Source organism: Lactuca saligna, chromosome 7 (assembly GCF_052625555.1).
Source record: "Lactuca saligna cultivar CGN05327 chromosome 7, ASM5262555v1, whole genome shotgun sequence".
Lineage (NCBI taxonomy): Eukaryota > Viridiplantae > Streptophyta > Magnoliopsida > Asterales > Asteraceae > Lactuca > Lactuca saligna.
Genome location: NC_136423.1, coordinates 158,376,094 through 158,391,885, shown reverse-complemented (window position 1 = coordinate 158,391,885; position 15,792 = coordinate 158,376,094). Strand labels below are relative to the sequence as shown.

At 35.7% G+C, this 15,792-nt stretch overlaps 1 protein-coding gene and 1 pseudogene across 2 annotated transcripts; one reads left to right on the top strand and one right to left on the bottom strand.

Annotated features, from left to right (window-relative positions):
* Positions 1–6,324: 6,324 nt before the first annotated feature.
* Positions 6,325–15,539, bottom strand: LOC145004582 (histidine kinase 2-like). Of its 2 annotated transcripts, XM_078963528.1 has the most exons (12): positions 15,438–15,539; positions 14,421–14,907; positions 13,442–13,591; positions 12,918–13,358; positions 12,159–12,434; positions 11,670–12,052; positions 10,704–10,890; positions 10,338–10,619; positions 10,058–10,156; positions 9,319–9,971; positions 8,756–9,232; positions 6,325–8,251 (listed from the first exon to the last, which is right to left on the bottom strand). In XM_078963528.1, exons 2-12 carry the CDS (start codon positions 14,778–14,780, stop codon positions 8,002–8,004), a joined length of 3,558 nt encoding a protein of 1,185 aa, XP_078819654.1. In that variant the 5' UTR covers positions 14,781–14,907; positions 15,438–15,539; the 3' UTR covers positions 6,325–8,001. The 2 variants fall into 2 exon arrangements, with proteins under 2 accessions (XP_078819654.1, XP_078819653.1); XM_078963527.1 differs by lacking the exon at positions 15,438–15,539 and having other exon boundaries at positions 14,421–15,343.
* Positions 6,553–8,224, top strand: LOC145004583 (F-box protein At3g07870 pseudogene; annotated as a pseudogene).
* Positions 15,540–15,792: the final 253 nt, after the last annotated feature.

The following is a 15,792-nucleotide window of genomic DNA, read 5'->3' as shown; positions in this document are numbered from 1 at the left end:
GGCTCTACAACACCTAATCATTCAGATCTAAAGATATCTCGGCCTATTAAGGTATTCATGCAAACATAAGGCTTGGAACAAGCATCAACTAGATCTTAGAAGGGCTTTAATGGAGGTTTAAAGCATATAACAAGAGGGGAAATCCGAAAATACCTCAAATAACTCAGATTTGCCCTTGGATCTTTGCACTACAACTCTTCTCCTTGCTTCTTTCTTCTTCTCCTTCTTCACACCTTCACAAAATGGCACCAAAACACTTATAAGCTCTCAAGGGAGGATTAGGGTTCTCTCACTGTGTTCTCAGGGTGAGGGAGGCGAGAATGGGGGCTATAAGGTGGTTTAAATAGTGGGCAACCCGGGGATTTAGGGTTTCACCCAGACGGATGGACTCGCCGAGTCCCCGGCTCACGCGTGCTCGAAGTCGCGACCCTACTCGGCGAGTCAGGCTAGAACTCGCCGAGTCCCTCTTGAAAACTTACAACTATTACCAATGAATTAACGTACCGGGAACGGGTCGTTACAATAACTACATGGGCCGACATTGTGGCCTTAGACCCATTCACACAAAGGGAAACTCACCTGCACTGACTGAACTTGTTGATGATCTTACTAGCTGCTGCCCGGCAACTCACTAAACTCCTGCTCCCCTTGTTCCCCGAACTACCAATATCAAGGCAACACTGAGTCTAACTAACCCCCGAAAGACAACCAAGTCAACTCTGGTCAAAGTCAACCTTCCAGGTCAACCCTACTCGCCGAGTCACCCTACTGACTTGCCGAGTTCAAATGTTCAAATTCCTTCCATTCGCGTCTCGACTCGCCGAGTCAGTCCATGACTCGCCGAGTCTACCGATTTCTGAGTCCTGACCTGTCCAACTCACCGAGTCTACACCCGACTCACTGATTCGAGTCTCAACTCAAAGGGTTTGGGGTTTCGCAACCTAACTCGTCGAGTCTAAGAACAGACTCGCCGAGTACAAGGCAATCTTCATCTGAGTCAACGAGCTGTTCATCCCACTCGTCGAGTTGCTCCTCACCTTCATGTTACTCACCGAGTCCACTCAAAGTACTCGCCGAGTCCATTCAGATCTCCTTACATGCAGAGGACTTTTGAGTCATGCATGGACTCCAAACTGTAGATCTACCTTTCCCAAACCTATTCCTCACGTAAAGTTGCAAACTTTACGTGTAGAAAAGGAGATCTAGGCAAAATACACCATAAACTAAGGTTTATGACAACCATGATTCACCAATATACCAAGAGCTGATACTTTACAGGATTCTAGACCAAAATAAGCATGGATCTGAGGTAGCAACCTCAGATCTGAACCCCTAGCTCGAATGGTTACTATCATGCTAAGAATGCCCAAAACACACACATAGATCTAGGTGCAAAGGAGTCCAAGAACTATTTTATTACCTCCAAATGCTCAGAAATATCTTCCCAATCCCGGATCTATAGCCCCTTCTTGCACCTCCAAGATCCTCCTTCCTTCTCCAAGCTTAATGCACTCTTTAAGGCACCAATTGGCTCAATCAATGAATAAGGCGACTAGGGTTTGGTGTTATGGGTGAAAGAGGCAGTAAAGGAACCCTAGGGGAGAGAATGAGACGTTTAAATAGGCTCCAAGTCCCGATTTTAGGGTTTTCCTCGCACAGACCAGACTCGCCGAGTCCCCTTGGCCGACTCGCCGAGTCGTCACTTACTCCTCAACCTGGATCCCGCTCGGACTCGTCGAGTTCATCCTTGGACTCGTCGAGTCTCCCTTAAAATTAAGGTTTTCTTTCTTTTCTTGGCCTTCCAAACTTTGGGTGTTACATTTTAGGTGTCCCAAAGGCATAAAAAGGTGATCTTTATGGTTTATTTGGACTCATGCATGTGTTAAGACCCTTCATTAAGCTTTTTTGAGCTCTAGAGTGCCACTAAGCCATGCATGCAAGTAAAGTTGTCAACTTTACGTTATAAGTCATCCATAGGAATCAGATATGAGAGTTTAGAGAAAGGACTTAAGTGGTTAAGTGCTTAATGGAGAAGAATGGGGTTCAGGGGAGTACGTTAGGCATACCCATCTACTACGTTGTGCGTACCCATCTGGTACGTTGTGTGTACTGGCCCCAAAGGGTGTATGCCAAGAATACCATCTGAGTACGTGGGACGTACTCAGTCTGTTTGATATTCCTTGAAATGTTGACTTTGACCTTTGACCATCGACCAGAAGTTTGACCAGGGTTGACCATTGGATATTTTAGGCCTTTTAGGATACTGGGCCTTCTCGAGATAAGTCCATGATGGGTTCCTAATTTGGATAGTTGGTCCTTATTGGGCCTTGTGGTGTCATTTCAGGGTTTGGTATTATGATGCTTGTGGATTGGTCTTGGGATTTATGGCAAGTAAGGAAACAAGGTAAAATGGACTTTTACTCCAACGGTTTGGTTATTGGACTAGAATTATGGTTGGTTTGGGAGTCGATTATTGATGAAATATTATTTGATGTTGTCGGTGCAAGGATTTTGGTAACAACGGCTCGAGTATTCAGTTATCTTGGATTAAGGTGAGTCTCCTCACTGTACTATGGGTCGAAGACACCAATATCGGCCCATTTGGTTTATATATTATAGGAAGAAAGATCAGGGGTAACCCTTGACGTTTGTATGAAAGACCAGGAGGTAGCTCCTGGAAAATCTGTATGCAAGACCAGAGTTTGGACTCTAGAAGATAAGTAGATAAGTAATTGTAGATTATATGTTATTTGTCTTTGTGATGCTTGCATGAAAGACCTAGAGGTGACTCCTGGCACTTATCCGTAAGACCCAGAGTTTGGTCCTCGGCCTGGCAAGGAAAGACCACGATACGACTCGTGGCATAATGGCAAGACTATGGTTGGCACATAGCACCTCCTATTGCATGTTTGATAAGTATGCCTTGTATATTATGTATGGTATATGGTATTTGGGTAACTCACTAAACTTTGTGTTTACAGTTGTTGTTTATGGTTTCAGGTACTTCCGGTTCGAAATGGAAGAGTCCGGCTTGATCGCAACGCATACATCCATATTTTCCGCAACCTTAAGATTTTGGGATTGTACTATGATAACTGCTTTTATTATAAAATACCTTTAGGAGTTTGAATAAATGATAAAAGTGTTTTGGTTGTTTTAAAAATGAAATTTTTACCCTCGTAATTTTGGGATGTTACATTTGTCCCCTCATGTTCAACATACATACTAATCCTACATTAACAACTTAAACCATGATCTATGATCATCCCTAAATTATGTAGGAAATGTTAAACGTCTCAACGCTTCACCCAATGTCCTGTTTAGAATATAATAATATACATAGTGAAATGGTGATGTGAGAAATTCAAAAATAAATGTAATAAAATCCAAGGAGTTTATCACTAAGAAACTCTCGTCAATATGCTTCTCCAGTTAGGCATTTTGGTAGCGTAAGGTGTTGGGATGACAACAAAACAAGTTAAGCACTTTTGACAAATGTTAATAAAATTCAATAAAAGTTGCGGAATAAAACTTCTGAAAAACTTAAATCAAAACCGAACATAATATTTAATGTGGTTCGGTCAAGATAACATACATCCACGGGAGAACAAGAAAGATGGAGAGAGAGAGAGAGAGAGAGAGAGAGAGAGAGAGAAAGGAAAGAAAGAGAAAGGATTTTATTAAACTTCCAAGAACAATTACAATCACACATAAAGGCTACATCCCACTTGAGCTTTCAAAACGAAAGAAACCCTCATGCTTACTAACTGCTCCAAAGGATGTGCACTCAACCTTATAATGATTGTTCTCTTGAAATTACTATGTATGCGTACTCGCAAACACTCGCGCAAATAATAATGAATGGGATATGATCCTATTTATATGAAAGCATAGTAAACCATAATATTGATGGACCAGACCCATCCATAATTAGCCCACAAAGGATATGCCCTAATTTTCAACTAATCGCATAATTCCATGTGGGCGCTTCTAAAATCTTCAACCTCATGAGCATCGTTGATGGGCATCTTCCATGAGCATCTTCGATGGGCATCTTCCATGAGCATTATCGATGACCATCTTCTATGAGCATCATCGCATGTGCATCTTCCATGAGCCTCATCGAATCAACATCTTCCATGAGCATCATCTACGAGCATCTTCCATAAGTGGCTCATCAAGGAATATCACGGCTCGTCACGGAGCATATATGGCACACCTTCATCATGGATCATCATAAAATGTTCCATTCCCTTCCTAGGTGCTCTAAACCCCTCTTTTAGAAGATTTGTTCCTCTGTCACTTTACTTGTTCCTTTATCTGATGATTTATTCCCTTCTTAGGTGACCAGTTCCTTTGTCACATGCTTCATGAACACCAAGTGTTCCATGTTGATGCTTGATACTCATTTGCATCTCCAAGTGCTCTATGTGTTAGACAAGACTTCATACCCCAATATAAAAGGGTTTAGAACGATGACAATGAGTAGTGTATGTCAATAATCAACATCATAGCAGGATCATCAACCATTTTGTAAGCAACAAGCAACATTACTTATGTCAAAATTAGGCTTTATCAACAACACATTCTTTTAATATTAAAAGGAAATGTATCTTAATCATTGTTCTTGAATTTTGATTGAAGATAATCTACGTGATCAGGTTTGTTTCCCGCTAAAATTTTGATGTTTGTTTTAATAAGCAAAATAAACTCGGTACGCAGCTAATGGTTCTAAGGCTTCTTGCAAAGAATAAAACACATAGCATTGCAAACTTATTAAAAAAAATTATCCATTTAAGAACATACACACTCTATTCAACTCATTGAGAGTTAAGTGGAGTGCCAAGTAGTATATATATATATATATATATATATATATATATATATATATATATATATATATATATATATATATATATATATATATATATATATATAGGTTCAGGTTCATTGAAACCATTCTAATTTTATGAGATCGTGAGACCAAATCTAAAAATAATTTTAAAATGCAAAATAAATGGAAAAATCCAAAAATTCTTTTTTTAAATATTATTTTTGGAACTTGAATGAACTAAAAAAATAAAAAATATATATATAAAAAAAATAAAAAAAATCCGTTTTTTTTTTAAAATACGTGAAATATTCTAAATAAAATATTACACTGACATATTCTAAAAAATAATTTTAAAATGCAAAATAAATGGAAAAATCTAAAAATTCTTTTTTTAAATATTATTTTCGGAACTTGAGTTAACTAAAAAAAATTTTAAAAAAATAAAAAAAATTCTATTTTTTTTTTAAAAATACGTGAAATATTCTAAATAGAATATTACACTGTACATATTCTAAAAATAATTTTAAAATGCAAAATAAATGGAAAAATTAAAAAATTCTTTTTTTAAATATTATTTTTGGAACATGAATTAACTAAAATAAATAAATAAATAAATAAATAAATAAATAAATAAAATAAAAAAAAAATACGTCTCACGGTCTCACAAAATATAGGTGGTCTCAAATGAACCTAACTATATATATATATATATATATATATATATATATATATATATATATATATATATATATATATATATATATATATATATATATATATATATATATATATATATATATAATCAATTCTTAAAAATCTCGTAATTTTCCACTACAATCTCTAGTGATTAAACTCCACCCTCTTTGTCTTTTATATTATATTAAATTTTATTTTATTAAAATCTTAGTTCAATAAAGTCGGTCCAAACACATAATAAACCCAAGGCAAAATGATAAATTATCCCTTCAAAATAATAAATATAATAAAAATAAAAATTCAAAAATACACGTACCGTTATAAATTTCATAAAATTCATTATTAATATTAAAAAATATAAATATAATCATAATATTACAAAAACAATTATTATAATAAAAAATATTTCCCAAGACAAAAAAAAAAAAAAAAAAAAAAAAAAAAAGGCCCCCCTCAACGCCCCAGAATCATCTCGTAAAAACCAACTAAAGAAATATATGTCAGTGATATTAGAACTTGACTTAACAAATTCAGATTGCATCAAATGTGACCTGAAGTTGTATCCTACTAGTACTACTACGCCTAGAGTTTGTGGAAAGACGAACCTAAATATAACGATCGGCATGCTCGAGATTCCTTTTTCTACTTTTTTAATAGTGTGAAAAGAAAATAAATATAAAAAATAGAATTATAATGCTAAAGCATATCCAAGTTACAATATCTAGATGTATATCTAGACATTATAAATAATACTGGTCTAATAAAATAAGTAAGTAAAAATATGCACTAAAATCGATATAATTAGTAGCATTCTTTTATTGTAAATAATTAATTAACAAATACAAATACATGTATATTTAAACAAATACAATACTCATTTAGGTTTTTTTCGTCACCATATCCTCATTATTTATTTATTTTTATTACTAAACACCCGTTTATAAAGGAAAAAAGATGGACTTTTAGACATATGCCCCCAAATTATTATTGAATGGTGGGACCCACCAAACTCAATTTATGGCATGATCCATTCCCAAACTTCAACCCCCACCCTATATAGCAAGAATATGCGTTTGCCTCCTTCTGCTACTTCTGCACCATTTCTTCAATCTTTTCTCATGGATTCATCTTTCCAAATCCAGAATTCGTCTTTCCAAATCGAACCCAGAAAGAAAAGGTCAAAACTTTTAGATGAAGATGATGACAGAATCCATGGCGAGGGTTTCGGATTGGAGAATTTACCCAGGGATGTACTCCTCGACATACTCGCCAAGCTGCCGATTTCATCCCTGATTCAGTTCCGGTTTGTTTGCCGTTCATGGAAACTGCTGTCAGTCGACCCTGAACTTTCCCGGCTTCACCACGCTGCGGTGGCGGAAAACGACCCGACGCTGCTGTTCCACTGCGATTACCCTATCCGTAACCAACTCTCTTTCGTCGAGTTATCCTCCGGTGGCGGCGGCGACGAAGATGAAGATGATGAAGACGACGACGACAAAATCGTAAGAAAGATTTCCACACCTTTTTGTAGCTCCATGCCTGAATTCAACGTCGTGGGTTCATGTAATGGCTTGTTGTGCTTGTCCGATTCGCTTTATGGTGAACCCGTTTACGTTTTCAACCCGTTTTCCCGGGATTATCTGGAGCTACCGAAATCCAAGCAGTTTCAGGAACAGGAGGTGATGTTCGGATTCGGATTTCACCCAATTACAAACGAGTACAAGGTTGTGAAGATTGTGTACTACAGAAACCGGCAGGGGAATCGTCGGGTCAGCCGAAACAACAGGAATTACCCGAAATCGGAGGTTCAAATTCTCACAATTTCCAAAGAAACAAACAAGAATACATGGAGATCGCTCGGGAAAGTGCCTTACCAGCTTGACAGACAAGCGGCGGAAGTTCCTGTAGTGAACGGGAGAATCCATTGGCTGAGCCGACCTGGTAGAGTCGCCGGAGTTTTAGGTCGAGCGATCATCTCTTTTGACCTAAAAGACGAACAGTTCAAAGTAGTGACGAAACCTAACCATGTTACAGTCATCCGGAGCAACTTTCACTTGGCCGTCATACGAGGGTGTCTAGCGGCGGTGATTTCATGTGGGTATGGGAAATTGGAGATCTGGGTCATGAAGGAATACGATTCCCAGGAATCTTGGATGAAGGAATTCGTCATCCATGGAGTTTATCCTGCAAGGGTCCCGAATCATGAGAACCATTACCAGATAGGGAGACCTGGTTTATCACGGAGGATGGTTAGGGTTTTATGCGTTTTGAAGAACGGAGAGATCTTACTGGAATACAGAGGAGGAAGCTTGGTGAAATACGATCCTAAATGGAAAGAGTTTAAAGACGTCGTCTTCTCCAAAATGCCCAAATTGTTTCAGACAATTGTTCATCTGGGTACCCTCAATTGGATCCATACCTCAATGTAAAACGTCATGTTTCAAGGTTATTTTCGTAATTTGTTTAGCCACTCAACCAGATTCAAAGAAGCAAGCTGCAGCTGTATACAGTTGTTCTTCCTCAAATGGTTTCGATACGTAGCCATCCATCCCACATTTCTTACATTCTTCATCTGTTGCTTGGATGACGTCAGCAGTCATGGCTAAAATAGGTGTATGCCAATGAGTCACATTTGAGAACATATCAATAGGTATTTCACCAGATTCAATCTTTTCATTAACCTTGTTCTCCAAACCACGGATTTGTCTTGTAGCTTCAAACCTAACAAAATTAAAGATGCAATTAGTCAATTACATATCTCTTTTTAACAAATCAAAGATTCAAAAAAACCCTATTCAAAAAATGTAGGCAAGGTGTAAGACTAAAAAAAAAAAAAAAAAAAAAAAAAAAAAAAAAAAAAAAACTCAAAGATACACGCAATAAAGCTGAAAGCCTAAATGTAAAGAGGCCCACGATCAAGAACAAGCATGGTGTACGACTAAACAAGAAAAAAAGTAAGTAAAGAGGCTCATGATAAATGGCAGATACATGCAATAAAGTTGAAAGTAAAGAGGCCCGTGATGAAGACTAAAGAAAAGATAGCAGATACAAGCAATAAAGCTGAAAGTAAAAAGGCGAAGACTAAAGAGGCCCATGATGAAGATTAAAGAAAAGAAAGCAGATACAAGCAATAAAGCTGAAAGTAAAGAGGCCCATGATGAAGACTAAAGAAAAGAAAGCAGATACAAACAATAAAGCTGAAAAATAAGTAAAAATATTGCTCACCCATCCATTTCCGGCATTTGAAGATCCATAAAACATGCATCAAAACAATGAGGTGGTCTAAGTATTTCTAAAGCAGACTTCCCACTTTCCACACATGTGACAATAGCTCCATATTTCTTCAAAGCACCTTCTGCAACTCTTCTATTCACAACATTATCATCAACCACCAAGATTTTTTTGTCACGTAGCAAAGTCCCAAGTGTTTTCGGTTTTCTTCTTGCCACTTGTGTTTTGTCTTTTGATATAAGAGTTTCTTGAAAACAAGAAATCAAGACACTAAATCTAAGAGGCTTCACAAGAACATCACACACAAGATTAGCTAATTTGAGGTCATTATGTCTAATGGGGTCTATAGATTTGACCAAAAGAAACACTTTTGGTTTCATCCCAATTGGTTTGACTTTGACCTCTTCAAGACTCGTGTTCTTGTCACAAACTTCTTCGTCTATCAGAATCATGTCAAGATGAGGTGAATCACTGCAAGATAAGTGATCAAAGTTACCATTTCAAGAAGTTTATTAATCACTTTGTAAACTAAATGATATTTCTACATTGAAATGTACCTTGATATGTAAGATTGTGCAGAATCTAAACTAGATGCTATTTCCACAAAGATTCCCATTCTTTGAAGATGGTATCTTGTAACTTCAGCTCTTATACTTTTCTGATCAATCACCAATGCTTTTAGTGTCTTGAATTCGGATATTGTTGGATAATATTGTTGCAAAACCGTGTCTAAAGAACTTGTTTCCTTCTTCATAAAAACCGTTGTAAATGAAAAAGCACTTCCAATTCCGGGCTCACTAACAAAACCAATTTCACCTTCCATTAATCCCACTAATCTCTTACTTATGCTCAATCCAATTCCAGTTCCACCATAAGTTCTTGAAGTTGAACTATCTGCTTGCATGAATGGCATAAAGATTCGACTTTGTGCATCTTTTGGGATTCCAACACCCGTATCTTCAACAGTTACTAAAATCTTGATCTTTTCGGATTGATTTATTGGATGTTTTTCACTTAAGTTCTCAAAAAGTTCCCAACTTTTTCTCCTGTCAACAACTGGAAGCCCACTTAGGGTGTTGTGGACATTGTGATTTGATGAGTCAACAAAAGTCAAAGTCTTTTTAAGTAGTGAATCTTTTGTGTCATGTGGGTGATTGGCTTCATCGGCTAGGTGGACTGATACAAATATGTGTCCTCTGTCGTGTGTGAACTATAATAAAAAAATGAAAATTAGTTGAAGAGGAAAAAAGAATTGGTGAATTTTAATGAGAGGTGTAAGAAGGGTAGAGGACTAACTTTAAGTGAATTTGAAACAAGATTTGTGATTATTTGTCTGAAACGTCCGGGATCTCCAACAACAACTTCGGGAAGTTGATCGGAAACATAAACTGCCAACTTTTTATCCACAAGAACAAAGTTTCTTGGCGTTAGATAAATGGTGGAATGGAATTGGAATTGAATGGAATGGAATATGGGTTATGTACAATTGGAAAAATAAATTTCAATCCATAGTAATACTCCATTCCAATCACTTTTCGATTACTGCATACAAAAAAAAAACTATATAAGAAATTACCTCGATGCCCTTTTCTTGGGATTTGGTTGAAAACAACGATAAAATGTTATCGAGAATGGTGCGAAGATCAAACGGGACAGATTCAAGCTCAAGTCTTCCAGATTCAATTTTCGCCTGATCTAAAACTTCATTAATCAACTTTATTAAATCTTTTCCACTTTCGTGAGCAGTTTGTGCAAAATCCAATTGCTTCGCGTTCAAATTCGTGTCCATTAACATCTGCAACATGCCCAAAACCCCATTCATAGGAGTCCTGATTTCATGCGAAACCGTTGCAAGAAACTACAAAAAAGGAGGAGAATACGAATTAACAAGACAATAATTTAACAAATTTAATGAGAATTTTGAAAAATCTCGCAAACGTACTTGGGATTTTGCCACGTCAGCAGCTTCAGCGCGGAATTTAAGCTCTAACATGTCGTTATAGTCACGTTCGACTGTGTCAATTCTGTTTATGGCTGCGTAGAAGATATGGCCAAGAAGAAAAACGATTATAAGCGCTCCGATTGATGCTGCTATGGCTGTCCATGGTGGTGAAGGCCTGTGCTTGAACCTGAAAACACACAAAAACCTTTTTTTATATTTCAAGTAAATAAATAAATAAAATAAAAACCACTTTTTTTTAAGTTGCAAAAGAACTCAAATAGGAGGGTTTGGAGACTTAAAATCAGGGTAATGGAGCAATATAGATCATAGATTTTTTTTTTTTTTACTTTTATCAATAACAATAAAACTTGAATCACATAGGAAAGGGGTAAGGGGAGATGTAGACAATCGCGCGCCTAAGGTAAGAGAGACTGCTTCCATAGATGACCTCTTGCATAAGAAACGCGGGCCCACAACAACGAATAAAAATAGAAAGGGGAAGGAAGGAGAATAACACATAAAGCAGATACCAGTAATAAAGCTGAAAGTAGAAAAAGAACAAGTGTATCAAGGTAAATACTATATGATAAAGCACAACATTAGATGAAAAAGGAAACTAGTTTCATTTTTATCTATGTCGTGCTTTCCCACAATATTTACCTTCTTATTTTTCTTTCCTTTTTTTTACTTTCAACTTTATTGCTAGCATCTGCTTTCTGATTTATTCCCCTTCCTCTTTCTATTTTTATTTACCATTGTGGGCCCACTTTCCTACACATGATAGGTCGTCACCATTGTGGGCCCACATTTCCTACACAGGAGAGGTCGTCTACGGAAGTAGTCTCTCTTACCCTCATGTAGAGGTACGACTGTCTACATCGTACCTATGGAATTTTGGTTTTTTTTTTATTTTTTGTTGAAAGTTGAAAAATGGAAATCTAAAAAGATTTGAGAAATATTAATAACCTGCAACGCATTTCATGCCTTCGAGCAGGATCACCAAAGTCAAGACCACTAATATGCAACAACCCGGTGTCAATCTGTTTAGGTCCATACATGTTAATGGCTGAAGAAACATTTGTGATGTCATAAACATTGACAACAATGGTTTGTTTGCTAGCTAGTTGATGTAGAAGCTTTTCAACTAATGATGGGACATCATATGATGCTCCTAAATACCCCACTGTTGCATTAATTCGTTGCTCAGGTGTCGCATCTTGAGGAATGTGAGTGTTGTAAACAGCAAATGTAAGAACAACTCCTAAATGGTTCGATTTCAATAGCTTGAAAGGAGATGTCAAAACCCCTTTTCCCGATGCCCTTGCTCTCAAAATATTCTCACGATCTTCCTAAATAAGAATAAAAAAAGATTTTAAAGCTTCAATTATTGCAATTAAGACCACAAAATCGCCTGAAATATAATCGTTTTTTTGTAATTTGTCCATTTTGTGATACCTTTCCAGACATCATATCAATAGAGACGATATGTGCAACGGTTTCTTGAGACAAAATAACAGGTGCATATTCGTCTTGAATAGGTGAAGGATCCAATTTTTCAGGGTCGCAATCTTGTGATAATGTCTGATCTTCAGTTTCCATTTTCTTTATTGTCCATCCATGTTTTTTCTCAAAACTTTCTCTCTCAAAATCACGCACTCTCAAAGCATACGCAACACCACTTGTAAGTGGTCTTTCAAACGATGTTCTTTCAGTATATTCGCCAAATGTTTTCTGTGAAAACGTATGAAATTTCATTATTATAGTTAGATTTAGAGTAAATTACATAAATGGCCCCTAAGTTCCATACGTTTTTGCAATCTTGGGGCCTAAACTTTTAATTTTGTAATTTTGGTCCTAATTGCATACATTCCTTTCAATTTTGGACCTTTATCAGATGGTGTTAAATTTCACTCGTTAAGCTTGTGCATGTGCATTGCACACAAGGGAAATGATGAAACTACCCTTGTGTGCATTGCACACAAGGAAAATGACGAAACTACCCTTGTGTGCATCGCACATACGCAAGCTTAACGGGTGAAATTTAACACCATCTGAAAAAGGCCCCAAATTTGAAAGGAATGTGTGCAATTAGGACCAAAATTACAAAAGTAAAAGTTTAGGTCCCAAGATTGCAAAAACATATGGAACTTAGGGACCATTCTTGTAATTTACTCTTGGATTAATATCAAGATTATGAGAATAAAAAAAGATTACTTGATCGATAGCAGGAGGTTCTTTCCCATGGTAAAAAGTGGAAACAAGAATAGCCAATGCATGAACATGATTCATGCTCACATTGAATTGATCTTGCAACATTCTTGCCCTTTCATCACACATGTTTGCTAGGGTTTCTTTTCTTCTAAAACTAATTCCTGAATTTAAGTACCAAAATAACCAAATTGAAGCAGCGATTCCAGCTATGATGTATAGAACAAGTAGCTTTTTCATCCATTTTCCAGCTCCCCTTGAGGATCCCTCTACTTTATCTTTCTTCTCGTGCACTTTCCGATTCCGATTCCGATTCTGATTCCTCCATAATATTGTCCGGAATCCACGATTCCGGTAGCTTAGTGCCATTATAAAAATGGCACAAAGGCAAATACCATTGTAATTTTCTCTTAGAAAGTTTTGAGGTACCATTGTTTGCATTATATTCTGAATACAATAGGAATATAATGAATCAAATACTTCAAAAACAACATTCATTTTGGTCCAAATTAAGCTCATGTTAGATTTACCTCTTCAATGTATTCATCACTTGATTCTTCATATTCCACATTAGGTGAATGATGCTCTTCAAGTTCATGGTTTTTTAATTTTGGCACTTCAAGAGCACATGTGATTACTGTTTCATGTTCTAATTGTTTGGTACATTTCAACGAAGTTATCTGAAAGTTAACAACAAGAATTCTTTACATCACTAAAGAATCTTGAAAAGATTCTTGAAAATCACATATTAGTTGCTCTTAAATTTCCATTTGCTAATCCAAAAAAAAAAAGGATAATCACAAAAAGAACCGAAAATACAAAATGGGTTGTCAGATTTTAACAAATTGACCACCTTTTTAACCTTTTCCAAAATGACCATCAATTTTATAATGGAATTAATTGCCATTTCCAAAATTGCTTTATCATAGTCCGCAATTATATTGCCAAGAGAATTGACGATGTCATTTTGCGAAAAAATAAAATAAAATTTGCAGTCATTTTATTGGTAAAAAGTAATTTCCCAACTTACTATTACGAAATAAGTGGGCGTTTTTATAAAAATGTCAAAAAGTTACTCAATTTACTAAATGAACCATAGATTTTTATCATTTTTGTGATTAACCCTAAAAAGAACAATCCAAATTGGTGTTACTACTTTACGATATGTTGAAGCATATATATATATATATATATATATATATATATATATATATATATATATATATATATATATATATATATATATATATATATATATATATAAATTGCATCATTTGATTGACCAAATGGGAATCATGATCAAGAAACCAAAGCATTGTGTATCATCTTAATCAATAAAACAGTTACACAACTCATGAATAACATGATTAACACTTAAATCTTTTAACTTTCAACCCAAAATTCAGCAATATTACTCGAGTTATCATGTACTCTAGATGCTAAATACTTTATAAAGTACCAAAAGTTGTATAAATGAACAGTAAAAGAAAAAAGGTTTGATAGCAAAACCTGATTTGACTCAAAGAAAGAGGAAGCCAGTTCATAAAGATGATCTTTGCTGACATTGAATTGTTGAATCAAAACCGAAGAATTATTATCTTCACATTTCCCTGAAATCTTCAATCTTTTTTCACTCGAAACACCACCAAACAAGAACCAAACAAACCCAGTGGCAAAAACGAAAATCCAAACAAAAAGAAGCAGCTTTTTCCATTTCCATCCACCATTACATTCCCTCATCTTGGAATTCGTCAACAATCTACCCTTTATTCCAGAAAATTTGCGATTCAAATACATTATAAACAAAACCCACTTGCATATCGTGAGAAATAGCTTCGAGAATTGAAGAGGAACAACAGGAAAACTCATCAAATAGCAAAACCCAGCTCAGATTTCAGTAATGGAAACGTGTATTTGAAGGAGAATTACAAAAAAAAACACACCATGATTCCGTCTCTTTCGTTATCGGAACTGTCCTTGTTACAGTACCTCGACCCTGTGAAAACCGAAAGGAAAAAGAAGAAAGGGAAAGGGATCATGACAGATCACAAGCTTCTCTGTGTGAAATGCAAGAACAAGCTTAGAAAGGTACAAATCATAAGAATAAGACAAAAAGAAATGAGAAGAAGAGAATATGTGGCTATGTAATATTCATATATGAAGCTCTGTTTGTCTCATGAAATCCGAAAGAAACATCGAGAACAAACTATATTTACACACACACTCACAGACCCATCATCATCATGAGAGAAATTTGAAGAAAAAGCCAGTTGGGTTTTGAACTACAGAACTGGAATCGATGAGAGAGATAGAGATAGAGATAGAGAGAGAAAGAGAGAGAGAAGAAATGGCCTGTATTCATCAATCCCTTTCGCTTTCTCTCTCTAGAAAATGAGAGCATATATGTTGTTGCAATAGCTGGGAACATGATTATCTCATCATCTTGTGAACGAAAAGCTAAAATAGACAGTAATAACAAGCAAACAAATACAAGAAAACAAAAACAAGTTAATTATAAACTCTTACTTTAATTTTGCTAATTTTCTTCACAATTTTTATAAGATTCTCTTTTGTTGATGTTCATCTGATCTGGCTTCCTTCATGTTCTAATTTTGGTTCCCTGGACCCAGAGGAATCCTAAATTTACTGGTATGTTTGGTTCTTCAGGATTAATAAAGATTCTTTCACATGTTCTTTTATTATTTTAATTAGATTAAATAAATCTATTTTTAAAATGAGAAGAGTAAATTACAGAATCGATCCCTATAGTATCCCAAAAGGTGTAAGTTTACTCTAAAGTTAAAACTTAGATATTCGAAACAATTGTTACATAAAATATAAAATACTCAAAATCTAAAATATACAAGACTCAAACTGTATA

What these genes read in the sequence shown, in the direction of transcription:
- LOC145004582 (XM_078963528.1), bottom strand. Translation starts at nt 14,780, where the DNA reads ATGAGTTTTCCTGTTGTTCCTCTTCAATTCTCGAAGCTATTTCTCACG. An exon ending in AGGCATGAAATGCGTTGCAG is followed by an intron (nt 10,891 to 11,669) that starts GTTATTAATATT and finishes GTGTGTTTTCAG; the next exon opens with GTTCAAGCACAGGCCTTCAC. An exon ending in CTGACGTGGCAAAATCCCAA is followed by an intron (nt 10,620 to 10,703) that starts GTACGTTTGCGA and finishes CCTTTTTTGTAG; the next exon opens with TTTCTTGCAACGGTTTCGCA.